This window comes from Cygnus olor, chromosome 7, assembly GCF_009769625.2.
Source record: "Cygnus olor isolate bCygOlo1 chromosome 7, bCygOlo1.pri.v2, whole genome shotgun sequence".
NCBI classification, from domain to species: domain Eukaryota; kingdom Metazoa; phylum Chordata; class Aves; order Anseriformes; family Anatidae; genus Cygnus; species Cygnus olor.
The window spans coordinates 16,455,426-16,483,385 of NC_049175.1; the positions used below are offsets into that span (position 1 = coordinate 16,455,426).

Sequence of the window (27,960 nt, forward strand, 5' to 3'; positions counted from 1 at the left end):
AAAGAAAAAGAAGAACCGACTGCTGACAGAGAGAATTTATGCAGTATTAAGCCTGCTAGGAGTATAATCATCCAGAAAAATATTGGGGCTAATAAAAGATGCTCTGGAGAAGAGGACAGAAAACAGAGCCCAGTGCCACTCCCCCACCACAGTGCTTGTGGCTTGTGGGTCAAGAACATCTGGGGTTAGAAAGGTGGCTTCTAGATTTGAATAACACAGTTAATGCAGATAAGATGGAAGAGCACAGTATCCTGGGTGAAGCTGCTCAGCAAAGCTGCTCAGGCTAGAAGCATAGCTGTCACTATTATGATAGGATAAAAGACTTGTGGGCCAAGTCCCTGCACTCACTCTGTACTGCAGGATGGTGACAATACGAATAGCCTGTGGTGCCAAGTCCTCCCACAGAGACCTTGTTCTGCCCTGGGAAACATTCACGTGATATTAAGGGCATCAAGACAGCTCCTGCAGTGGCCATGTCCTCCTTACCATCAGTGTCAGGGAAGGAAGGGGTTTAAGATTAAAAGGGACACAGATTAAAAGTTTGCTGAGAAAAACAAAACAAAACAAAACATAAACATCCCAATAAAACAAAGCCACACAACTTCTCAGAGAAAACCCAACGTGGATTATGTTGTCCACCAAAATCTTCTCCCTTGCAAAATACAAAAGCTACTTCTGTGCTGTGTACTTGGTGAATCCATGCCTAAGTCAGGGTTCAGAGTCCCTAAATTCAAAAGACATTTTAGAGATATAGTGCAATTAGCTGTGATCCCTGGGATCAACAGAGGCCTGAAGCTGAATGTTTCTTTAGCTTAGAGAACATTCTCACAGCCTGAAAGTTGTAGGATCCACTTGGCAAATGGTCAGCACAGCTATGTATATTGTTCTGGGAGTGTGATGGGTCAATAAGCAACCACAGTAGGGGAGGATTCAGTGGGTAACATGGATTTCAAGGCTTCAGGAAGAGGGCAGAGCACGGTGCTCCTGGGACTATTTTAATGGTAGAAGGTAACTTGAGAAGCATCTGCCTGCCCTTGAGACCACCAGTGGAGACTTGGCACAGACAGAGAGCAGCAGATACCACTTCTCTTGCCATCTCCTAAGAAAGCAGAAGCCAACTGCATTTGTCCAAACAACAAAATTCCAGGAGTGAAAATCATGTCTGCAGGCCATCAGGGAGCATGTCTCACAGCTACTGAGCTAAAAGACTTTGAAGCAAGAAACCCTGAACCATAATGGACACAGCTGCTCTCAGTATCCAGCAAGGTGCCAAGGACGGGGCACTCCGAGAGGCTGTCCAGCCTCATGCCTAGAAGTGGTTGGGGTAGCCTGGGACCAAAGCACACTTGAGAGTGTGAGGCAGCATGTGCTGCAGTTGGTTGGACTTGCATCCCAGTTAATGTATTGGTATGTTCAGTAAATAATCACCAGAACAGTCTGCCTCAGAACCAAAGGATTTAGGTAGGGAGGGACCTCTGGAGGTCTCTAGCCCAACCTCTTGCTGAAAACAGGGCCAGCTTCAAAGTCATACTGTATTGCTACAGTTCCAGGGCTCAGCTGAATGGCTGGGAACTCTTCCAGCACTGGCATGAACAGCACATTGCTCCTTCCTAGGGGATCTACAGATGTCGGTCTACAACCTAGTCTGCAGAAAAGATCTGTGTATGGATGCGATAGGCACACATCTTCCACAGGAATGCTTTCTTCCTTCCTAGAGGAACAGTGTCAAGTATTTTTCTCATGTTCCTGCCCAGTGACGCAAAACCTAGTCAGAACAGATATCAATAAAAAACAAAACTTGTTTGCTTCCTGCCCCTAAGGAATTTTTAATTTGCCTGGGGGGATGTGCTTTGCTATCCAAAATCCATTCTGATTCTATATAACATGAGGGGAAGGGAAAGGGTTTTATCACTGCCGTGTCAAACAAACCCTAAAAGCTAGGCTGTGAAAAAGTGCATGGAAATATTGTTGGTCAGTGCAGAGAGCAGCAGACAAGCTGGGCTCCTCCAGACAGGCCGGAGTGGTATCCCTGCTCCCTGGGAAGGACCAGCAGGATGAGTTTCTCTGACGGAAGAGAAGTCTACACGCAAGCCTCATAAAACCAGAACCAAAATGAAAAAAGAATAGTGAATAATTTCAGCACACCTAGAAAATAAGCAAGAGAGATGGAGATTTCCTTTCAAAATGCCACACTGCTGTTTTGCAAAAGAGAGAGATTCCTGAGTTATCCTTAGCAGTTTTCATGGTTTGTATGGCCACTTATTCTCCATGCTGAATCTGCTGTAATTCGCAAGGCACAGTTTGGAAGACTTCCTGTAAAGAACAGCATATATTATATTCAGAAATTCAGCATTTCATTAGACTTACAGATCGTTTCTGATTAGTTTTCTAAAAACAAGCAGGGTAGGCAGGGGATTACAAAGCAATTGGCCATGTAATGAGGGTAAAAACCTAAATAACTCTTTAACTCTACCAAACTCATATTTTGGTACTGAGAAGATAAAGGAATCTTTATTTTAAATTTAAAAAGGATACTCAGGAATTACACTGATCCTGAAAACCTATAAAATAAATCTTCCCTCTAAATTATATGACCTCACAATCCTTATGCAAAAGAAGTAAAGGAACTGCTTCCATTTTTGTGTGTCATCTATCTTTAGTCCTTCAACTGTAAAGAGATGCAAAGACTGCAGTATTACAGAAATGAGGCTTGAAATAATTTATACTGAAGAATTCCCACCGTTCCCCCGACCAGTTATAAATATTGATGGAGTGTTTAAAGCAGCCAATCACACAAATATTTAATATTCATACATACTGCACAGGGAATTCAACATACACTTCTTGTAGGCTCTTCCTTACGCAACTTTTGAGCACATTACATCTGTGGATGGAGACACAGTTTTACGATCAGCTGCTGAGATCCTCAGCTGATGCAAAAAGCCTTCCTTCTCAGAGGCCTGGTAATGGCTTATAATGCTCCAAATTACACTGGTAATGGCAGCATCAGAGAAACAGCTTTGTTACTGATTCCTCTGCATAAACTGGGAAGAAAACAGATGTCACCCACAGCTATCAGTAAGGAACTAGTCAGGGTCATGACAAAGCCAACTGATGGCAGCACTCAAACTGCAGCCACCTCTGAAAGACAGGTGCAGCCATCCTGCAAAGCCAGCCCTGGGCTCTCTGTGCTGCAGGGAAGAAAGGCAGGGGAAAGGGCTTGTATTTCTGGAGAATTACAGACCTGCCACTCTGCCCAGCCATTTGAAACTCACCACCTCTGGTAATAAACTGATCTTGCTGAGGATGTGCCACACTACCCTGTACGCTGAGGATGTACTCCTGATAAGCACTGCAGTCACATCTGATGTGCAGCAAAGCTAATTTTCATCTTAAGACTGAAGCAATGGAGGGAGGGATGCAGGCAGGCACATAAGAAATACACACCACTGAATATACAGGGACATTCATGCATTAAGCTGCTGGCTCTTTAGGAAGGATCACTGTCCCAAAAAAGCTCAGCTGCTTCACCCAGGACACTGAACTCCAATGTAAATCTTAGTCTGAGCATTTCTGATTTCTCTTGCTAACACTGACATTTTCATTGTTACCATCATCTTCCTCAGATGAACCAAGGTTGAAGAATGGAGGAATGGGGTAATGATGAGTGAGTGGAACATTGTGCTAAAAGATCAGCAATGGCACTGAAAAAACAGTGAGTGAAAAAAGTTGTTGCCGTTCCTCTTATTGAAATGTTCTGGAGGTCAGTCAGAAGCATGGAAAGAAAAAAAAAAAGATGCAAAATACTTGTGTATGTGCTAAAACAAACCTTAAGGAACTTTACATTCAAGTTGTCTGGCTGAAGCACTCCATACGAATAAGTAAATTTCATGTTCAGTACCCCTTGCCCAAGTTGTCTAATAGTGTTTGAGTGCCTGAGTCTGTGTATTTCCATTAAGAGCAGAGCCGTGCATGGGTTTGAAGAAAAGTGAATCATTTGGTGACTGCTCTTGCTTCTTCTCTTGATTGCTGCATTTCTGTATCTCAGCATATCCTTACTGAGCATGATACAGGCATGCTTTCCAATCCTCCTTTGCTCAGCTGGAATGCTCACAGCCACAGATACTGCTCCAGCTAACATGCACTGCTCTCTCACCCTAGTACTACTTTTCCTGGAACAAAGTTCAGATCTGCAAAATGCAAGTTCACCAAGAAAGACAGTACAGTCAAGGCGTCTGGTTGACTGTTTATATGTCACAAGGAGGAGGGCCTTACGGGAGAGAAATCATCTTCAGTTGCTGGCCCCAGTTTGTTCCAATTTGCTCTTCTTGGAAAAATTCACTTGTATAAACAGATCTCTCCCATGATATGAGGGAAATCTCAGTGAGAAAGGTATGTGTCAACACTGATGTTCTAGTAGTTTCTAGGTAGTTGTTAGTGATATGTCCAAATACTCTGGTTGAATTTCCTTTGGAACCATCAAAGATACTGCAGATAGCTATTTGATAATTTAATTATAATTACATATTCATTGCTCTCAGTGCTGGTGCTTTGAACCCACAGAATTGATCAGGTGAGGAAAGGATGGGTGATTTTCTCCCTTGGGCTGTGTCCTCCTCTTCTGCACAGCTAGAATCAGGTAGCTGGGATGGACAATACCAGTAAGTGCTGTTAACCATCAGGTACTTCCCATTTAACACAACAGTGGAGATATTATCTTAGATGTAAGAAAATCTCCAGCTGCACATTGTCAGTAATAAGGAGACAATGCCAGAGAAAAAATCACTTTGCATCTGGCTTTTCTTACTCTCTTTTTTATGTGTTCACTATTGGCCCTTGCAGGAAGAAGCATATCAGAATGGATGCATCTTTGTTTTGGCCACTTCAGACATTTCTTCATTTTCCGTCTTTTCAGACCAATAGGCCAAAGTCTTTGTAGAAACAATAAAAGCAGGCTTTCACAGTGGTGAGTTTATTCATCTCTGCAACAACTTTGCTCCCAGCATAAACTGCTGTTTCTGGAGGCACTTCAGGAGTTACTGGCACCCATCTGCAAAGAGGGGCACATCTGGAAGAGCTGATTTGAACCACAATATCACCACAACGCGGAAGAGCACAAGGTCCTGTGTCTGTCAAAAGACAGCCCCATGCAACAAACCATTCTGAAAAGATTCTTCTACAAGTTATGGTGGATCCACCATTGTATTTAAGCCACCAATGATGGCGAATCACATCATGAGAAGCACAGCCAGCAGATCTCAATTATTTATCAACCCTCTCTACTTGGCACCCACAGAGATGTACCTGCAGTGCTGTGTCCAAATAGTCCCTATCCCCTGCAGTGAATGAGGATGTGGAGCACTGAAAAAAAACAAAATGTGAAGAGCTCCCAAGGGCTGGAGCACGCAGCCTAGAAGGAGACATGATGAAGGGAGCTGGGCTTGTTGGACCTGGTTGGGGCAGGCTGAGGGAGCAAGGGATCTAAGAGCAGCTGCATTGGGTTTACATGGGGAGGGTTTGGTAGCAGGAGGGCTGCAGGGGTGGCCTTTGTGAGAATAGACAAGGAGATCTCCATGTTAGAGAAGAACCAGCTCCACCCATCTTCAAAATGGACCCATCACTGGCCAGAGCTGTGCCACTGAGCGATGTTGGTTGTGCCTCTGGGAGAGCAGATTAAAGGCTTAAAAACATTGTGCAATAGCACAATGCTGGGAGGGACGAGTGAGAAAATGTGAGAGAAACAGCCCTGCGGACACCAAGGTCAGTGCAAAAAGATGGCAGGAGATGCTCCAAGCACGAGAGCAGCAGTTCCCCTGTGGCCTGTGGAGAGGCCTCTGGTGGAGCAGGCTGTCCCCCTGCAGCCCATGGGTCCCATGGCAGAGCACATCTCCACGCTGCAGCCTGTGAGGGAGCCCACAGTGGAGCAGGTTCGTGGCCAGAGCTGCATCCCATGGGGGACCTATGCTGGAGCAGTCCTGTGCTGAAGGGTTGCACCCTGTGGTACAGGCCCATACTGGAACAGTTCAGGAAGGACTGCATCCAGTGGAGGGACCCTACAGTGGAGCATGAAGTTTAACAAAGGAAAATGTGAAGCCCTGCAACTGAAAGGGGGCTGGCCCATGCAACACTATGTGCTGAGACTAAGGGAACAGAAAGCAGCTCTGCAGACAAGGACTTGTTGTCCACATGGTTCAGAAGTCATCAGTGTGCCTTTGCAGTAGTAGTACTGCAGCCTCACTACATCTCCATCCCTGAAGATATTCAAAGGCCAGGGCCTTGAGCAACATAATCTAACTTTGCAGTTGGATCTAACTTCAAACCTTGAGGGGAGGTAGGACCAGACAATCTCCAGTGGACCCTTCCAACGTGACTCACTGCAATTCTGACTGGCAGGGGCAATCGACACAAGCTGCAATATCCACAGGCTGGCCCTTGGGAAGTTTAGACTGCAGATGAAGAAACACCTCTTTCCCCAGTGGAGGTGCAGCCCTGGGAAAGGTGCCCAGAGATGTGGGGTATCTGCATCCTGCTTTTTAAACAAAAAACTCAGCTAGACGAGGTGCAGCTGCTCTGACGTTGTGTTGGCATGGTCCTGCTCTGAGTGGGAGAAGAGATTGCTCTCATCATGTGTACCCAACACCTGAAACAGTGCGCGTGTTTGGATATAAGGGTGACAGGCAAGGTTTGCAGTGCCCTGCCAACAGGTACTAACACCACTGGTGTTTATGGACTACAGTGAATCCTGACTGAACAGGGAAGACTAGAAACAGAAGTTTTCTAGGTCTAACTTGAAACATGCTTTAGCACAGTGAATTTCATAATGTGTAAAAACTATCCCTTGTATTAAGCAGCATAAGATTATGGAAATCTTTCCTTAGTCTGTGGCAGTGCATCACAGTACTTCTTAGGTCACTCCAAAGGTGGAGAGATTTTCACCCCCACTTCACTAATGTGGCTAAACTTGGTAACCATCACAATGTGAGCAAGTAATAGAATTGGGAAGAATTTTAAGTTCCTAACTTACTTGATTAAACTCAAATGCTAGCAGATATTCCTGAGATACTCTATGCCAACACACTTACCAGACTGTTTAGTATATGAAATACGTTTAATAAATAAAACATATAGCTATTTCACTGCCATCTTCCAGAAACAGATGAGAAGCGTCTGAGTTGTGGGATGTTCTCCAAGCTTTACCGAGCAGCTGTACAACATGCAGCCATTTCAAGGATTTTCCGTCATTATAAAAGCAAACTAGCTAACTGTGAATTAGACCGAACAGCCTCAATTATATAACTTGTTACTACTTCCAAACATGCTTAGTGGAAAGAACAGGAGTTGTAAAGTAATAGATGACGGGAGATAAATTGGCATGTGTGTGAATCAATGTTTAAACAAAGGAACTCCAGTTCTTTCTTGGAATAGCAACATTTTGATGTTTTGAATCCCCTGACACTGGTTTCATAAATGCAGTAACGTAAACCATGTGCTGGGTGGTGATTTTCTGAGGACCTTCCCCTTTTCATTGTGTATTTTATTACAGGCCAAATGTGACATTAATTGCTATCCACTGCAGCTTGGAGTTAAATACTTGCTCTGTTCAGAATAGCAACACTCAATTAAACAGCATTTTTCATGATCTATACCCTCTATTGTCACTGTCTTTAAGGGAAATAATGGGAGCACTGACCTATATTGCGTTTCTTATTATCGATGGAGATGAAGCGTATGCAGGGATTATCGGTGATGTACTTTGCAGCCCAGGGGACATCAATACACACACCAGCTTCATAAAAAAGTCCCAGAGCGTAGCGGGAGGAGTAGCTTGTAGCTTCCAGTTGCTGCTTTTGCCTTTGATTAATTACTGTGGAAAAAACGAAACAAAAAACAAAACAAAACAAAACAAAAACAACACAAATCAGACAATTCCTTTTCTCTCAGAATGCTAAATGTATGAATCCTGTGGTTAAGCTTACTCCTTCCTGAATATGTCCAGGCTGCTAAAACAAAGAATCTAATACTAAGCCTAGTGTTTTGCAATACTTTTTCTGGGACACCTCTTCATGAAGTTTTAATGGCACATTATGTAACGTAGCCCCTTCATGTGCAACCCTCCCCCGTCTGTTGGTGGTTGGTTGGTTGGTTGGTGGAATCTCTCCACTAGTCACCTCTGATTAGAAACTTTGATGATAGGTGACTTTTTCTCAAATCTTTCCTCAAAAGGTGAATAAATATTTCTTGGTGGGAGTAAGAGATCACAGTTTGCCCCTAGTACATAAAGTGAATGATTGTACGATTTCACATATCAAAAAAAATCATAGAATCATAGAATCATAGAATATCCCGAGTTGGAAGGGACCCATAAGGATCATCAAGTCCAACTCCTGGCACCACACAGGTCTGCCCAAAAGTTTAGACCATGTGACTAAGCGCACAGTCCAATCGCTTCTTAAATTCAGACAGGCTTGATGCAGTGACTACTTCACTGGGGAGCCTGTTCCAGTGTGCAACCACCCTCTCGGTGAAGAACCTCTTCCTGATGTCTAGCCTAAACCTCCCCTGCCTCAGCTTGACACCATTCCCGCGGGTCCTGTCACCGGTGACTAAGGAGAATAGATCAGCGCCTTCCCCTCCACTCCCTCTCTTGAGGAAGCTGTAGACCACGATGAGGTCTCCCCTCAGCCTCCTCTTTTCCAGGCTGAACAGAACATAGGAACTCCTGAATTTCTGGGAAAAATAGTCACCCTGCAATTTCTATGTTGCAATTCAAATGGATGAAAAAATCTCTACAGCATAGCACTTTAGCACTATATTCTTGGATTATAGTGAAATATCCAGACTATTAGCATATTAGTGATTGAAAACAAGTGAAGAATTTATCCTAAATATATATATATATAACACAGTATCTATCAGTGGGGACAACCCAAGAAACTCTCAGAAAGGAGAAGACCTCACAAAGGGTTCAAAGCGAAGTCCAGTTACTTCAGCTGAAAGCATTTTAAGGTAGTTAAGAAAATTTCAGAGCAATTATGAATCCATTTCTTCATGTGATTAACTCTCCTATCTTCTAATTACAGTAAGATATGCTTTTTGCCTCAATTTTCTAATCTCCATAAAACACTGCCCAGAGTAGTTTTATCCCCACTGTGCATTCAAATACTCTTTTATTTCATGCCAAAGAAGAACACATCAGTTTGACCAATCGTGGATTTAGGTACCACATCTCTCTTTGTACTACAACATGGATGGCCAAAGCATCTGAGAGCTGGAATAGCAGAGGCAAGGACAACATCATGGAAGTCTCATACTCATATATGCAACTACAAACCCTATCGGCTTGTATAGAGATTCAATATCGAGAAGCAAAAGAACACCAATCAAAGTGCTTAATTTGATGTGAAATTTAGCCAAGCCTGGCATGATGAATGTGTTGTATGATGAAATTAACAGCTGATGGCTATATCCACTGGTGCACTTCTGACAGGCAGCAGACCACATATGGAATGCATCAGGGATCAGCCCTATCGTGATCAGGGCTCTCGTGAAAATGTCTGTACTCCCGAACAACGGCTACGTGCATTGAGGCCCTACTTCAAGGACGCGGTCAAGCATTGCTTGTTGGTGGGAAGTAGAGAGTAATTTCTTTCCTCTGTGCTTCCACATGGCCTTTGCTTTTTCCTTTTTCCTTTTTTTTCCTGTTTCCGCTTTCCCTTTGGTTAAATTATCTAATTAATAATAATGTTCTCTTAATAATTATTTTTCCCTTAATTAAATTATCCTTATCTCAACCTGTGAGTTGTTTCTTTCCTTTTCTTCTTCCCCTCCTTTTCTGAGGAGGGGGAGTGAGAGAGCAGTTGTGGTGGAGTTTAGCTGCCTAGCAAGGTAAAACCATCACACCTGGAGAAAAGGAGGCTGCTCAGGGAAGCAGTTGAGTCACCATCCCTGGAGATATTCAAAAGACATGTAGATGTGGTGCTTAGGGACAGGGGTTAGTGGTACACTTGACAGTGCTAGGTTAACAGTTGGACTTGATGATCTTAGAGGTCTTTTCCAACCTAAATGATTCTATGATTCTGAAGTCCCATGCTGGGTAACTAACATGGTCCTCCAGGGGGACTCCATCCTTGGGTACTGCTGCAACTTGCCAGCACCTTGAGCAACCAGCTGGAGCTGCAAGGGTGGCCATGCTGGGAGCAAGTTGGCCTGGAGACCCCCACCCTGGAGCTTCCAGCTGGAGCCTGGTGTGACTGCATATCTTGCCCATGCCACAGGCACCTCCATGTGACGACAACTGACACGCATCAAAGAAAAATACTGGCATGACTGACCTTGCTGTCACGACTAATTCTGCTGCTCAAAACTTGTAACTGGGAAAGCTTCATCGCATACTATGCCAGCACGTTTTTTCTCTGGAAACTGATACTTCCTGCTGTGCCAAGGTGAGACTCTAGGAACCACAGCCATAAATCAAACCTCTGCGTTTGGAGCCGTAACGTAGGGACTCCTGAGTCATGCCATGCCTGCCAGGGGCAGGCATCCAACAATGCTGGCATAGTGTTTTCCTGTGGGATGCACATCTGAGAATACATTCATTCACATTGAGAAGTCCTTGCAACAACTGCCACTGAATTTAAAGCCTACACACCACTGGTCTGCATCAAGGTCCATTCCCACTGCTACTGGTGTGCTCGCTTCTCAAGCAGCATCAAGGCTGCCTGGGTCTGGACTCTCTTTACCACTGTAGAAAACATGGCAGGGGTCTGGCTTCTGTTTTAACATGCAGGGGCTGTGTTTATACTAGTAAATGTAAAGAGACTGTTCTCCAGCACCTGATAGCAAACTCAAGGGTGCAGCCATCTCAAACTGGGATGGCCACATCCCAGCTTCAAGTTTGCTAGCACAGACACTTGAACAGAGCATATCATAGAATTACAGAATCATAGAGTCATAGTCATAGAGTCATAGAATGGCTCGGGTTGAAAGGGACCTCAAAGACCACCTGGTTCCAACCCCCTGCCATAGGCAGGGACGCCACCCACTAGATCAGGTTGCTCAGGGCCTCATCTAACCCAGCCTAAAACACCTCCAGGGATGGGGCATCCACCACCTCTCCGGGCAACCTGTGCCAGTGCCTCACCACCCTCTGAGGGAAGAATTTCCTCCCAACCTCTAATCTAAATCTCCCCTCTTTTAGTTTAAAACCATTCCCCCTTGTCCTGTCATTATCTGCCCGAGCAAAAAGTTGCTCTCCACCTTTTTTATAAGCCTCCTTTAAGTATTGAAAAGCTGCAGTGAGGTCACCCCGAAGCCTTCTCTTCTTCTGGCTGAACAGCCCCAGCTCTCTCAGCCTTTCTTCATAGGAGAGGTGCTCCAGCCCCTTGATCATCTTCATGGCCTCCTCTGGACCCACAGCCTTCTTGTGCTGGGGGCCCCAGACCTGGACGCAGCACTCCAAGTGGGGCGTCAGGAGGGCAGAGCAGAGGGGGACAATCACCTCCCTCCCCTGCTGGCCACTCCTCTGGTGATGCAGCCCGGGATGCAGTTGGCCTTCTGGCTGCAAGCGTGCACTGCTGGTTCCTGTCAAGCTTTTTGTCCTCAAAACTCCCAACTCTTTCTCTACAGGGCTGCTCTCAGTGAGTTCTTCTCCCAGCCTGTCCTCCTGTCTGGGATTGCCCCGACCCCGGTGCAGCACCTTGCACTTGTTGAACCTCATTCAGTTCACATGGGCCCACTTCTCAAGCTTGTTCAGGTCCCTTTGGGTGGCATCCCTTCCTTCTGTTGTATCGACTGCACCACTCAGCTGGGTGTCATCTGCAAACTTGCTGAGGGTGCACTTGATTCCATTGGCTATGTCATTGATACAGGTGTTAAACAGCACTGGTCCCAGGACAGACCGCCGGGGGACACCACCTGTCACTGGCCTCCACCTGGACATGGAGCCATTGACCACCACTCTCTGGGTGCGACCTTCAAGCCAACTCCTTATCCACTGAATGGTCCACCCATCAAATCCATCTCTCTCCAGTTTGGAGATCAGGATGTCATGTGGGACCATGGGGGTATCTGCTCCCTCCCTGTGTTTCTCTAGCTGTTACTTTTTTCTATAATGTCTCCACTCTATTCCTCTCCACATCATGAAGATGACTAACCCAAGAGGCAGATTTCTGCTCTCTCTCTTGATGTGACCTTATGTCAGAGTGCTGCTGATCCTAACTCAGGTTCCTGGCTGGTCTCCCCCACCCCATCACCACCTCTGCACCCACACAGGCTTTACCTAGTCACCAGCACGCCGGAGGATTGGAAGTCAGATGCCATCCCAAATCTCTTCTGAAATAAACCTTGAAATAACCCCCAAAAACCTGCAGACTTCTCGTTTCATGAATTTTAACATAAATACTTTTGGGGACAGAGAAAAATGGGGAGCAGATAAAAGCAATGATCCACCCATGAAAGCCGGGGAAGGGAAAGGAGGAGAAATAAGGCATGTGGCACCAGAGGTGGTGGTAGAGTTGCCAGAGGAAGCCAGAAGACAGGCCTGCCCCAGGAGACAAGACTAGCTGAGCAAAATGGGCTTTGAAGAAACCACTTTTCCTTCTCCAGTTCAATGCCCCCCTCTGAGTAGGTGTGGAGACATCTGCTCCTGGACTTAGATCTTTCCAAGGAGGACCCATTCACAGAATCATGGAATCACCAAATAGTTTGGGTTGTGAGGGACCTTAAAGATCATCTAACTCCAACCCGCCTGCCATGGGCAGGGACACCTCCCACTAGACCATTCCTCCTCATGGACCTCAGGAACTGCCTTGAACAGGCTTCTGCAGCATACACAAACACACACACACACTGTCCAAGGAAGAATGACCCCATACAACACACTCCAGAAAGAACAAGAAAGTGGCTGTTGCAAGAGCTGCTCTTCAAAGACATTTCTTCTCACTTGACCTTGATCATGTCCTAGTTGAGAAACCATGGTGTGGACTTCCCGGCTGCACATGCTGCCTGGATCGTCAGCGCTGAAAGCCCTGTACACAACCTGCCCTTCCACAGTGCATTCTGCCTTCCTCCAGGCCAGCTGCTCCCCTAGGACCCAGCACACTGACACCTTCTGGCTGTGCAGGGACTCCATGCCAAACCTCCAGTGCAGCCTGGTAGAGCAGCCACCCTAGGCTGCGGCAGAGCACTGGCTCCCACGCCAGCTTTTTACGCCATTTAAAGCTTTTACATTCACCCGGACACTGGCAGCTGCGTGCTTGCAGCCCTTGGCTGCTGGGTGCCAGGCTTCCTTAGTGCTGTAAGTCTCCCACAGGCTGTCATCTCCTTCTTCTTCCATCCTTCCCCTCTTCCACAGCTTTCTTTCAGCTCCTGCAGTCCCCAGGAATGGAATTTTTTGCGTTTGGCACAGCCTGCAATGAGGAGGGGATTACGCATGGATATAGGGCTTGCTGGAGGACTGTTCCAGAGAAAAGGATGCCAACGTGGCAGGGCCTTGAACGTCCTGCCCTAGAGGAAATGTTCCCTGGCCTGTGCTAACTCCCCTCTCAAGCTGTGATTTCAGCAGTACAGGCACTTGGTGCCAGTATCCAGGAACTGTCTGGGGGGGGCTCTTCATTGCCAAGTCCCAACAGCAACGTTATCAAATTCAGCAGTGGTTTGTCCCAGTTCCTCCTGGCAGACCACAAGAGCCCAGACAGGGAACAGGGCAGCAGCTAAACACACAACGCACAACGGAAGGCACAGTCAAGTGCTTGGGACATGTGTTAGTCATTTCTGTCCTATTGTAAGTTCAGAAGTGAGGGCTCCAAGGGCATGGCTGAACTCAGTGGCCCAGCAGAGCCCCTCTGGCTGTTGGGCATGGAGCAGCTATGGAGGCAAATGAAATAAGGGAAGGGCCTGTAATGCTTCCACCAAACTCTGCTTTGATGTCTACTTCCCTCTGCATTGTTGGGTGGCATACTCTTTCAGCCTGCCACTGTTTGCTCAGCATTCAGCCTTTCTGTCTGCCCAAGATGTACTTGTATGTCTTTTTTTTCAGGTAAGGACTCTGCACAGCTAGGTTTTGAGGAGTCCATCACCACCAGGCCCCTTTCTTCAAGCTATAATAAACAGAATCATAGAATCATTTAGGTTGGAAAAGACCTCTAAGATCACCTAGTCCAACCTTTAAGTAGTCACAGTGCATTACGTATTCTTGCTGTGCTTCAGAAGAATATAAAAGTCCTATAAATGAGCAAATAAATACAAAGCTGTAATATCCCACCAAAAGCATTGCTCTTTGGCCAGGTTACTTTAGTAACTTAATTCTCCTTGGGAGAAGAAAATAAACAAAACCTCCTTCAACCTGAGAAGCAAATTCCCATAGCAAAGCTCAGCACACAGAAACCTTTGTAATGCGGGAACGCATCTGAGATAGATGTGAACTGCCTGGCCTGGGGACTGCATGGCCCAGCAGAAGCTGAGAGCTGCCTCGATCCATATCCCACCCCTGGTCAGCAGCACATCTTCACTGCTGCATAGGAACATACCTTTGGGCTAAAATTTGCTTGTGCATGGTTTGTCACATGGAGCACTTCAGCAGGTACAACACAACCTTCACAACCTAAGTATTGCCAAAGCTTGGCCAGCCAGTTGACTCTAAGTAACTCATTTAAGATTCAATGCCACTTTATGGACCTGTCTTCACAGGCTATGAAGTTGCAGAAGGTCACTGGGGATGGATGCTGAACACCCGTGCAGTCATCAAAGATAAGGAACAGTTCCATTGACCTTAAGTACATATGTGCATGTGGAGCTTGGCAGGGGAATGCTGGTGTAAGCAGATGAAGGAAGGTAACAAACCCAGCTGAGCAAGCTCCCAACAGAGGGAAGAAGAGGGAGGGCAGGCAGTTTTGAGAGTGCGGGCACCAACCACAGTCATGGAGCAGTGTCTTGACAGACCACAGGGCTGTGAACAGCTAGGATGGCTTGTTCACAGCAAGGGAAGGAACAGGTTTTGGAAGAAGTCACTTTTCAAAGTCATGGGGTGATGGAACAGTTCATAAGCTTTCAGGGACAGTGGTAGCAACTCGCTGGTCATGGACAAAAATGAACCACAGACTGAGTTCTCCAGAATCAGTTCTGCTCTATGGGACAGGCTGAACAGGACAAGTTGTTTGACGCTCAGTGTGGTGGGGCCTGACCCCACAGAAAAGCCAGAGACTGAAGGGAACCAGTCCTAAGAAATGGGATGGAAACAAAGGGGTGGTGCTGCAACATTACCCACCCATCCTCTACCTCACACAAGAAGCACACTACACCTCTTTCCTCTCTCTACTTCCACAAACAAGCTTTTGCAGTCCTGGCCAGTATCAATCTGCATTGTGCACATTCAGGTGCACTGTGTCTAAATGTGCATGGAGTCACATCTGAGCTCAGGCCTGAGGCAACTCCCAGGCTGCTTGGGGTGTGCCAGTGCCTCTGGTGCTCTCGCTGTGCCCCTGGGAGCAGGGTCTGGTCCAGGCATCTCCGGGACCCCTTTGGGGCGGGGGAGATACCTGCGGGGAATTCCCCAGTGCCTCCTTGCCAAAGACACATTGTCCAAAGCATGCAGCTTTCTAACACAAAATTAAAAATTTTATTAATTCATTTGCTGATGTATGTTTGCTAACCGATTCACTTAATTATTTTTTAGTTTAAAAAAAAAAAAGCCTGTAGTTCACTGGATTCTAAACTCCTGCAAATTTACAGGGAAGAGGAATTTTACATAGCTTGAGAAGACAGGCAACAAAGTGACGTCAAGTTTGAAATCAAACAACAAAAAACCTGAACTGGTTTGTAAGACTGATGTTTTTTGCTTGTTTCATCCTTTTTATGTTTTAACAAGGACAACAAGTTGATCTAAGGACATGAACAGAGCTTTCATTTTGAATTTCCGTACTTTTATTGGTTTAAATGAAAACCAGACTGTTGTTTTAATGTTGTGTATGAAACCACAAAATAACTATTAATTTTTCCCATTCCAACAAAAATGGTTAAGATGATTTTAATAACACTTTGGAAAAAAAAACAGCTTTCAGACCATGGAATTGTCCAGCATACAAAAGTCAGCCATAGTGATATTTTTAAAGCAATGCATAAAGACATGAAAATTGTACATTTTCCACTGAAAAACTCAGCTACAGCTGCACTGGGAATGCCACTGAAGTAAATGTCCTCTGGAGATTTCATCACATCAAAGCAAGGGGTATGTATACTTTATTTGCTGTTTCTCTAGATGCTGACAGCAGAGTGGGTTACTTATCTATAGCACTCTATAAATATAGCCAGAGCCTTTTATCTGCTGTTCCAGTACTTTACTGTCACCTCGCTGCCTCACTCGTACTGTGGGAAGGAGAGGACCCAGAGATCCCATTAGAGCCAACAAGAAAGAGGAGAGCCAAGGCTTCTGCTGGCAGGCAAGGAGTACAGGCACCATGCCATTCAGGAGTCCAGGACTGAGCCCAGCCTCCCATCACTGAAGCCAGGGAAGCAAAAATAAACCCATCTGTTCTGGTGGCCAAGAATTGATGATGATGACCATGGTGTCACTCTGGATGTTCAGACATCTGCCAGGAAATAGAGGAGAGATTAAAATATGCACCTTTACCTGAAGAAAGACACTGAAGAAGTGAGGTAACACCTGAACCACTCGCCACCAGAATGTGGCAGGTATCAGAGGCTCTGGCAAGGACTGGACTTGCAACTGCAATTTTAAGCAAGCAGAGATGGGAAAGAGAAACGATGGGAGGGCAAAGGTTTCCGGTCAGTATGGTGACATTAGCAGACAGTTCTCATGAAGTTTCATGTACCTGTTGCTGTAGGTCACAGCTGCTGGGGACAGGGAGAACTGCAGGGAAAAACAGATGGTAAGATGAGATGCATTGAAAAAAGGCATGTTTTGGAAAGTTTTGCTATTCCTAATTCAATAATTGTAAAAGCTTGTGTATTCTTATCTCCCAATCATGCTACCATGTCACTTCAGAGCTCAGATGGGATGCTTGCATCCAGCTCTTGCATGCACATAAGGATATGCAGGCAAACTTGGGTAAACTATTTGAGATCTGGTTTGAAATACTTCCAGGGATGAGAGGGAAAATGCTCTATTTTGTTTCACTGTCCGGTTTTGTTTGGTGGCACAGAGGATGCTTCAGCCTGATGACTAACAGCTCTGAAGAGGATGACAAGCAGCCAGATATAGATTCAGCTTTGCCACTTTTCCAGTGTCCTCCCAACTCTGTGCAACTCCTGCTCCACATGGGCCTCCTTTCTGTGCTTAAGCCATTCCCACAAGCAGGTGTGTTCTATGGCACCAGTGGTTTCTGCTCAGCAGAGCAATCCTGCTGGGGCTGTAACAAACCAGGAAAAATGAAAATACTCTGAAGGACACCGATTTGTGTCAAGGGATGAAACAACCCCCAGCATCCATCCCCAAGAATCACAAGAGGCAAAAGGCACTTTTACAGCCACCTTTTATTGCTCTCTGCTTAAGTTTTAGTGAGCAAAATTTCAGCTGAAGCTTTGCCAGCAACTGTGGCTTACACAGTGTCTCCGCACTGATTCCCACTTCAAAGTATTTGCAAAGAAATGTCCCCTTCATCTCCTGAAAGGCTCAGCATCAAGGATGGATAGCATGATGCCCCCGTGTCCCAGGAGGAAGCCACCTAGTTTTCATCACAGACCCACCACTGACCCCCGGCTTTCAGAACCTGAGCTTTCCCTTCGTGAAGCATAGCCAGTCCTGCACAACCTCTGGTCCCACCTGTGGCTGGATGGCAGAAACAGAAATAAAAATGCTCTGCCACTGTTGATCTCTTTGCCACCTTCTGGAAAAATTTGCCAGACATATAGATTTAAGAAGATCTGCCTAATTTATAGATAATTTTGGTAGGTCTCACATGTTTTCCAGCAGATGGATTAACTGAAAATTGAACCTTTTACGTGGAAAGGAGCCCTGAAATCCCCTCATTCTCAATTTGGCCCTTGAACATGAAGGCTTCTTCCAACCTTCATATTTTCTATACTTCATTTCTATGAGCATACACTCTACTTACGGCTTTGCTCTTGATAACCCCGCAACTGATGCTATCCCCCTACAGGTTTTATTATTTGCTCAAGGTTTTATTTGCAGCATCTGACTTACCGATTTGCTGACACAAATCTAAATACATCAATCAGATGTCATCAGTGACACAAATATTTTTAAGTGGCTAGTGATCATCACTAGTTAGAAAGTTTAAAAGGAAACACTGTGGTTAAACGGTAACGTATATTTTTAACCTGGGCATCTTGTTAACAGATTTTAATAGAAGGCTCACAGGCAGCTCAGCTAAGTACCTGGAGATACACCATTCATTGTCACAGCTGACAAAGAGCTACCGTATCTCTGTTTGGGATATGCATTATTCAGAATGGCATGTTACCATACTCTGCACACAGTGAAGCCTTTTTGGCTGGCAACCCCTTTTCCTCAGCAGGCTTACAGAGACCTTGTACACGGCTCTCCAGAGCACAAAGGTGCTGCTCTGAGATCCCAGCTGAGTGGGGACAAAGGGCAGACTTCTCAGACAATCCCTCACTGCATGGTCATTGATGCTGGCACCACGCCACGCCACTGGCCCTCCACCATCACACTGACCATTTCAAGAAGCAGGCTGTTCCTGCTTTTGCGTTTGCATAGGAGGGAGCAGAGGTTATGAGAAAGACTGTGTTCTCAAGTTCAGCTGCCTTATCAAACAGCTTGAGATTTTAAACAACGCATCCTAATGGTTAAACGCAGCCATGCCTGTATTTGCATCAAATTAATGAACAGTTACATGTTGCAATATAGTTTTCATTTTCTTACTATGCTCAGCTTCTGCTAGAATAATCCTGTTTGGATACAGTGCAATGCTTCGTCCTGCAGGCACACTGTGTCCAGACTCAGGATAACAACTTAAATCATTATTTCAAATCACTGCAGACCTGACTGATGTGACAGAAAGCTGCTTTATCTAAAGTTTGGGGCACATGAAAGAAACACAAAGGTGTACTTCGAATGATTATTGAGCGGAAAAGAAAAATGCTTAAAAAAGAGATGGTATAACTTTTTATGAAGTCTCTAATGATTTTGAGAAGAACTAAGAGCTGTCCACCAGCTGCTCTAGACAAGATGATTAGCTACCCACTCATTATTAAACTAAAACCTCCATCAATTTGCATAAGAAACATTTACATCCATTTCCTACAGTGCCACACGTTGCATTTGAGTCAACTTTTGCTACAAACAGTGAAACGGAACTGTATCACTTTTAGAACAGTGGACAAGGCTGGCCCAAGGGCAGGTGGCCAGGTGCTGCTGTCACCTGGGGGATAGGCAGGTGGCAGAGGAGAAGGGATGGGGAGATCCTCTGCGGGACATTTGCTGAGGGAAGGGCAGTATTGATCCAGGAGCTGATGCGCTGGGGCGTGTGCACAGCCCCAGCTGCAAGATCCTGCCTTTCAGTGCTGCAGGAGACCCCAGCGGCTTGCTGCAAAACTGTTTGCTTCCCCTCCCCTTAACTCGATCCCCGATTTGATGCCTAGGTCATACTTTCTCTGAAAAATCCCTGACTCAAATCACTAATCTTTTTTGTTCCTTTTAATATAATTCATTTTTTAAATTTAACAATCTTGCATCCTCCTGCCCCAGTTTGGCAGCTCGTTCTCAACCTGAAGGCTGCACACACAACTGAGGAGCTCTGCACTGTTCTCATCAGCCTGTATGCACAGGGCCTAATTTACAGGATTTACAGGATTTAAAGCCTATACTGACATTAGATTCATTATTTTTTTTTTCATTTGTATTAGTATTTTTGCATTTGTATTAACTCTGTAGACTTATTCTTTCAATGACTGGGTTGTGAGTGGAGAAGATGATTCTTAACCAATAATTTACACATCTCCTTAGCAGTGCCATGGTAAGCAATACAGGCCCTGAAGATATATATACAACGATGCCATATGCCATTTTAGTCTCATGAAACCGCAGTGTATGTGATGTCCACACACAACATATCGTGGAAATGCTACTCACTGCCGTTTATTTTATCTACGGTCTTGATTCATTATGAAACCACAGTGTTTTGCAAAATTAATCACATCTTAGTTTATAATATTAACATCTGTCTAAGATTCCACCCTAGGAAGAACAGGATGTGATATTTATAAGCTATAAAATAAAGTAAAAATGAAGGGGCAGACGATAACTGACTTCACAACCAAACTACTTATGGTTGTATCACCACATACCTGAGGGATGAAAGCCAGTCTTGTTCAAAAATTCAAAATGGTTCAAAATTAGCATGTTTTAGCTAGGAAACTTCTTCCAGATTTTCCTGGAAGGGAGCAGAGAGAAATACCTCTACAGAGCCATCATGACAGACTGACTCCTTCTAAAAGGAAACAGGATACTTGGGATTTTCCAGGAGACCGGACTTACTTGCGAATTTGAGTCATTTACAAAGAATTCCAAGAAATTAGGCAATAAAGGCCAAATAAAATATAAATAACACACGCATATTGTAAATATATATGTAATACACATCTACATATACTACACATATGCACACTCCTGCTTCTACTTTCTAATCATTTATAGGTAGTAGAATATATAAGCTATACCATCATATAACTCTCACAAGCATGTCTGCAAACACCGTTTTCATACTATAGGCAGAGCAATACTTACTATGTGGTGTTCTGGCAAAGTCCGCTAGTTTCTGTGACTGACACTGAAGTTGACAGAAGACATCTTTGAGAAAATCCGTCTTATTTTATTCAGTTACCTCACTATAGATTTAAGATCTTATCTTCGGGCTAAGAGACTTGGAAAAGTTTAGCTAAAAAATATAAAATAAAGCTCATTGTCACAATTTGTCTGGATTAATTTACACATTAATCCAGATTCATCTTCCTGTTGTTCCACGTCATTATAGAGGACTCAGAAGAGCTTTCTTCATACATCATTACAAAGTAGTACGCACAGTTCTTTTACTCTCTTGTGCCAAAATGTAAAAGCTCATTACTTACATAATTTTAATCATAAAACATTTAGCAAATAACTTATGCACCTATTGTACGCTGCATTGAGCTGCATAATAAAGTGAGAGGATTTATTTTCTCGGAGTACGACACTAGTTGCTGAAATAGCATTAAAAGCTTTTCAAGGCAACAAAGAAAAATGTTGGCTTCCTGCTCTGTGTTTTGACTCGGATGGAATAAACACATAAATAAATTGAATTAGATCTGCCTGATGTTTGCGGCTTCTGTGCTGCAGCTCCCCGCTGACTACAGTTGAAGACCCTAATGGCATGCAAAGCTGAAACACAGCAAGCAGAGACTCATCCACAAGATCTTAGTTCAGACTGAGTCCCTGCAATGCGTTCCTATTACTAACCTCAAGTCAATACCTGTAGTACAATATTGGACAGTGGTAATGCATGCTCACAGAATCATAATGCAGCTTTACAATAATGGACAACAAAGATATTTCAATTTAAATAAATACTGGATAAAATGCTTTCAGGCATTAATTATTAAGGAAGAATTCAGTCAGCCACTGGGAAGTGACTTAAGATTAAAAAAAATAACTTTTTTTCCTCTCCTTTTCAAGCAGACAAGCATGTCTAGTTTATTATCAGGAGGACATAAAAGGAAAGAATACAGGCAGAGTTGGTGCACCTCAAAAAAAACAATAGTGTTCAGCTTACAAAAATCCCCCTGGGTGAGTTTTGAGGGGATTTCTCCCCCATTCAGGCCAGACTCATTGGTAAGTTCCAGCATTACCTCTGTTTAGAACTTTCCTCTTTTTATTTTCTGTATCAGTGCAAACAGCTTTATTGGACTTAAGTTCGTATACTGGAAGAGAGGTTTATACTTCCAGAGACTGCTAATACTATGCAGCTGTCTCTTCCAGGCTGAAGAATCCCAGTTTATTTAGTGATCCCTTGCAGGGAAGCTGCTCCAAGCCTCTGGTCATCGATCCCTGTGGGCATCGATCTCTGAACCTTTCTGATCGATGAAAACACAGCTGCACTCAATACTGAAGATGCAGGCACATCGGAGATGTATATAGCAGCATCATTACATCCCCTTCTGTTCTCTATTTAATTCATGTTTAACATTCACACACTCCTTGGGAGAAGCGAGCTTATATTTTCATTGGACCTCAGGCTCTCAATCAAGTTTGATGATGCTGAGATCAGGTCTCTGCATCTCCATACATTTACCAGGTGAGGAAACACCATCAGAAGAAACTTGGCCTTATGAAATATGAACAGGAGCCTGAGCAGACAGTTCTGGTCTACTTCCTTGCCTTTGTCACCAACCTGCAATGTGGCCTTAGGCAAGGCACGTAACCTTCCCATACACAGGTTTTCTAGTACTAAAACTAAAATAATAATGATCTTTCTCATAATCTTGTAGAAATTAATCAATCACTTGCATCTGGGGTCCTCTGAGGGCACGATGTCTAGTTTTCTGCAATTGCAGGCAACCATGCATTAAATGTTAGGGCCAGTGTGGTTAGCTGAACTTGCCTGAGTTATGTGACACATTATAAAGGCAAAGATTACTGTTTTTAGGCTAAGCTAAATTCCCTCCTAAATAGTATCTGTAGTAGAACTGAAGTAGAAGATGTACTCAGGAAGTGGTCTGCTGCCATCCCTTCCTCTTGTGATAGTGGAGCTATAGTTTCCGTATATTTTCTACTGCTAAGAAAAGCGTGTGTTAACTACTAGACCATCTGTCTGCTGCTTTAACTATTTAAGAAAAATGTCTGCTGGGGAACTTAATGACCTTACTCTTCTGTAGGGAATTTTTGGTCATCTATTCTACTGTTAATTCTCAATATAATAGCTTTGTTTACTCATTTCATCATAAACAGTTTCTTTTCATTACTATTATGACCATAAATTTCTATCTGCAACATAGTCAAGCTTAAATGTTTCCATTCTTCCAGCTGATTAGCTTGGCCTGAAGTTGTCTATGTATTTTATCATCGAATAGGTTACCTAACAGCTCTGCTGGTTTCCGCTCTCTTCTGCTGAAGTAAACCTGGACCTATTAATGAGGAACACAATGCATACTGATACATCTCTTGGAAAGGAGAGTTTTAAGCTTTTTTGGATCTGGTGAGAGCAGTGTTCTCCTAAAATGACTCTCCTGATGCATGGCCAGGCATATCTGCAATCACACTGACCTTGTAAACCACTTCACTGAAGAAACAAACTACACTGTATTCACTGATTTTGCAAAACCTTGAAGTAAGTTGGACACCTGAGGGATATAAGTCATGATGGTACAGTCAAACGTTTATATGGATACAAACATGATTTAGCGTGTGTTATTTTTTAATCTGCAAAGAATTATTCCATTAAGGGGAGGATGGTAATCAGCTGTCTAATCTATTCTGCTTCCAACAAAGCAAGGCAGGGACCAGTATTTAGGCAAACAAGTCCTCAAATGAAAAGGGATTCTGAAATGAGCCTTAGTATGTAGAGTCCTGAAATCACCCAAGAAAGGCAGATTTGCTGCAAGGACATGTTTTTCCCCGTTTGATAAAGTACTGCCCTCTCCTGTGGTTTGGTGAGCTGGAACCCCAAGAAATAACAAATCATATTGTTCATGTCATCGCATGCTAAGGAGGGTGTCTACTAATTAAAAGGAAAAGGGATCTTCATCAGAAAGCTGCTGGTGAGAAGCAGAGGAATGGCACTGGCACAGAGACAGTATCGAGGTGCTAGAAAATTCATGACAAATCACACAAATATTTGTAGAAAAAAGGGCTAAATTATATTCAGAGAAAGTCTGTGATTTTCTACTGTTGGGAGAAATCTTCTCATCATGAGCTTAAACACTGAATACATTTAAATGTAATTTAAACTCCCAATGAGGCTTTCAAGTCAATGTTTTCAAAGGCTTACAAATTATTTTAGAGGATAGGCTCATATTCCAATAAGCAAAGACTGAGAGAACTGTGCTAGCCTTGTCAATATGCTTGCTTATAGAACAAGTACTCGGACGATGCAATAGGTTTCAGATGGAAGACAGGAAGACATAAGGCAGGAAGTGTGAAAGATTCAGAAGGATGATACAAGGCAAAGACACTATTTTCTCACCTTATTATCAGAGAACACAAATACTTGCTAAATGTAATCCATCACAAATACATATGTGTAAATGCAATGCCCATACGAGGGCCTATGCTAGCACTAGCAGCTTTCTGATTATTGGCACTTTGCCTAATTACATCTAATTGCTACTAGTCTCAGAGGAAGGCTGTAATTCACCCCAAATTCTTATGACAGGCAGTCAGTAAAAGTACCTACCTGCCTGATCAGTATATTAGGGGATCCTAGATAAGGAAACAAAACTGTAACATTTATTCTTTCAGGAAGAAAATACTAAAACTTGCTCTTTAGAGAAGCTATTTTATATAACATACTATCTGATGGGAAAGTTTGTTTTTAGAAGCTGTCTACATTGTAATAATTAGTTCAATAAAATTTGGGACACAAAGTTTCAGGAATCCATATCCTGAGACAAAGCTATATAGCATTAGAGCATCATGAGTGATGCTTTTTGTAATCATGTCATAAACATCTACAGATGAAAATTTGGATGTAATTTAAAGCTTAATATTAACAATATTATGTACAAAATGTAAAAAATCCCAGTACATTTGTTTCCATTTCAGAAATATTCAAAAAGCTTTGAAAAATAATGTTAATTCACTTGCTAGGGAGGAAGAGTCTATTGGACAATGCGAAATGCCAAGACTTCACAACTACCAGCCTGGACAGACATTTCCTACACTAATAATTTGTCATTCACCACATCTTTCAGAACTCATTCCTCCTGTCTTCTCTAAAACTTTCCCTAAATAAACCACTTTCTTTTAATCTCATATCAACTTACATTGTCTTTAATCCCATCCATGAGAACTGTGAAATATACAATAAACCCCTTCACATAAGTGAAAAGATGCAGGATGTGAAATGTCACTTAGAACTACATATGCTACACTTACACCATCCATGTGAGATTTGCACTTTTTTAAACAAATATTTTGTGGCTATATTTCTTTTTTTTTTCTTTCTTTTTTTTTGTGTTGTTCCTATTTTTCCCTGCAACTGAATTAGTTGTAGACTTCATGGGGCTTTCCTCCCAGGAGATCTAATACAGCAGAGACTGGAAAAGCTGAAACAAACAATTTTATCCTTTTACTATTTTTAGAAGCATATTTGAATTCTTAAGTGCATATTTTTGTAACTAAAAGGATGGGGGAGAGAGAAAAACATACTTTCCGATATATTCCAGCACTGCAAACATAAGAATCTGATGTGGGGGATAGAAAGGGATAGGAAGGAGAGAGAAGAACCCGTAACTGAATAAAGAAATGCAAGCAAGAGAAGTAGAAGAGATGAGAATCCAAGTACCAGGAGGTATGTACAGGAGGAAGACAACATGTATTTACAAGGCAATAGGGAAGGAGGAAAAGACAATGTAAAGCATGGTAGAGATAACAGATTTACAAGGAAAAAGTTTAAGGAAAGTCACTTTTCCAAAAAAGTAAGGGATGAATTGAGAAAAATGTGAACTAAAAGAGGAAAACAGAACTGAAATAAGACAGAGGCAGAACAGAATAAAGGCTCACAACTAAGATTAACAGATACTTTTGTGCATTTCCATAGCAGATGTTCTGTCTCCCTAAATTTAGAAGAGACAATGGGATTAATCCTTTTACTGAACTGGCAGGGTACTTTATTTTCAATTATGTGGTTTAATAATTAAAGTTGCCTTGGCTGTTGCTAAATGTCTGAAAGCCTGTACCATATTCTGGTACCTTCACTCTGAGTACTGTGGTTTTTGGAGATACTGCTTAAGCTAAAAGCATTTTTCTACTTTCTTTAACTGTCCTAGGTTTTACAGCAGATGCTGGTTTGAGGGTCTGTGCATTTTCTTAAGGTCCAAACTACAGTCACATACCTAGGCAGGCTCTTCAGTTCCTGGTGTTTTCATACTAAAATTTAAACAAATATTTCATATTGAAGTAAGGGACACAAAAATGTGCTGGTGGAACAGATCTAGTTTGTTGGATACTGCTTGTTGGACATTGTTACTGACAGGAGTCCATCTAAATGCAGATATTTACGTAAGGTTCACAGACGTCACAGTGAACTTAAGAAAATGGACAACTAACTTATTTTGTTTCTGCATTTAGCTTAGCCTAAAAACAGTAATCTTTGCCTTTATAATGTGTCACATAACTCGGGCAAGTTCAGCTAACCACACTGGCCCTAGCATTTAATGCATGGTTGCCTGCAATTGCAGAAAACTAGACATCATGCCCTCAGAGGACCCCAGCAGCCCATGCTGCTACTGCTAGCACAGGTGTATCTGGAAAATACTGCTCTACTTCCCCAAGGATATTCTACAGGCAGCTTTTGCTTACACATGTTGCTCCTCACTAGCTCTGTATTTGGAACTCATGTGAGAAGTTCAGAGGGTTTATACTGGATGCCTCCCATTATCAACCAGATGTTAGCAGACCAGCTGTGTCTGTCATCTTCACAGCTGAGGGTTACAACTGGTAATTGCTTGAGCTTCAGTAAAGTGCTTGTATCCACAGCCTTTGGATTTCCTTGAAAGTTTATAGCAGTAAGTAGTGACATTTAATTTGTTAAGATTTTTTTGAAGTACTCTCTGTAACTTCACATTTGATAATAAAATATAAATTAAACAGAGAAATGATGTCACTCCCTCCCATCCCCCTCAAAAATAAAATAAAATAAAAAAATACAGGGAATACCTCAGGCTCTAGGAGACATTGTCTGAACTTAAAAAAGAGTCTTTAAAGATTTCCATTGTAACTGAAGAAAAGACTAGTCTAGGGAGCTGCTTTTCTTCTCCCTGTGAATATACTACGTGAGTTGTGATTTACTCTTCCAAAGCACAGGACCACATCAGAGCAGATCTCTTTCTCCTAAAGTATCTTAAAAAATATTATATTCTGTAATTGAATGGGCAGCACCACCACCAGTCCCAAACAAGTTTTGACTTCATTCTACATTTGCACAAAACATACCAAAATTCCAAGACAATAAATGAATAAGCCTTAACAGTGATTTACACAGATGCAGAACAGCAGATGCAATTGTAAACATACTAAAAATGCAATGAATGCATAAATGTTCATTTGTATTATTGCCCAAATATAGAACAAAAGGAAGAGGACTTGTATCACATAAAGATGGACAACAGAGCACCTTCAAATACAGAAATACAGTACAGAAAAAGCTCTTACTATTTATAAAGACTTGACCAGGAACAAATAATAGGTAGTTTCCATTTGAAACTACAAAAGCAGCTGGCTGATCTCTGTGGCCCCTTTGATGTAGACTTTTTAACATGTCTTGGAATTCTAGGGAAATTACAGAGATGTGAAAGGGTTTGAATATTGTGCCAAAAGGAAAAATAAAAGTGACTCAGGTAGGGGAAGGAAGGAAGATTGGCCTGACATCAGTCCCCAGGCATAGTGAGTGAAATCTGATGTAGAGTTCACTCAGTAAAACAGGCAGAATTAATGACAACAACAACGTGACTCCAAAATAGGTCTTCCTGAACAAATCTAACCTCTCTTCAGAATAACTGTCAATTTAGTTGACAAAAGCAACTACATATTGGCAATATGTGAATCTTTGTATGGCATGTAACTTAGCCCTCTATGCTTAAAAGAGAGCATAAATGACACTGAACACTGGCAAAACGTATGCCAAATGGGTTAGGGAACTGGTGGGCTGTCAGGTCTTGAAGTGCAGCTGTTGGTGGGTATTTCTAACAGATCTCTACAGAGACCAATAAGAAGCTTAAAAGTATACAAACAATTTAATTGCTGAAAAATTAATGGCAATGAAAGTCACTAAT

At 43.1% G+C, this 27,960-nt stretch overlaps 1 protein-coding gene across 7 annotated transcripts in view; it reads right to left on the reverse strand.

The window, feature by feature from the left end:
* RNLS (renalase, FAD dependent amine oxidase) overlaps positions 1 to 27,960 on the reverse strand; it is an 84,530-nt gene that overhangs the window by 15,482 nt on the left and 41,088 nt on the right. For 6 of the 7 annotated variants that reach the window (XR_005821459.1, XR_005821460.1, XM_040563423.1 and 3 more), the window contains exon 5: positions 7,691 to 7,864. The exons of the other annotated variant lie outside the window; for it this stretch is intronic. Coding sequence is in view for 4 of the 6 variants with exons in the window: in XM_040563423.1 (XP_040419357.1) it covers positions 7,691 to 7,864 (174 nt within the window). In the remaining 2 variants the exon portion in view is untranslated. The remainder of the gene's footprint in view (positions 1 to 7,690; positions 7,865 to 27,960) is intronic. 7 annotated transcript variants of the gene reach the window in all.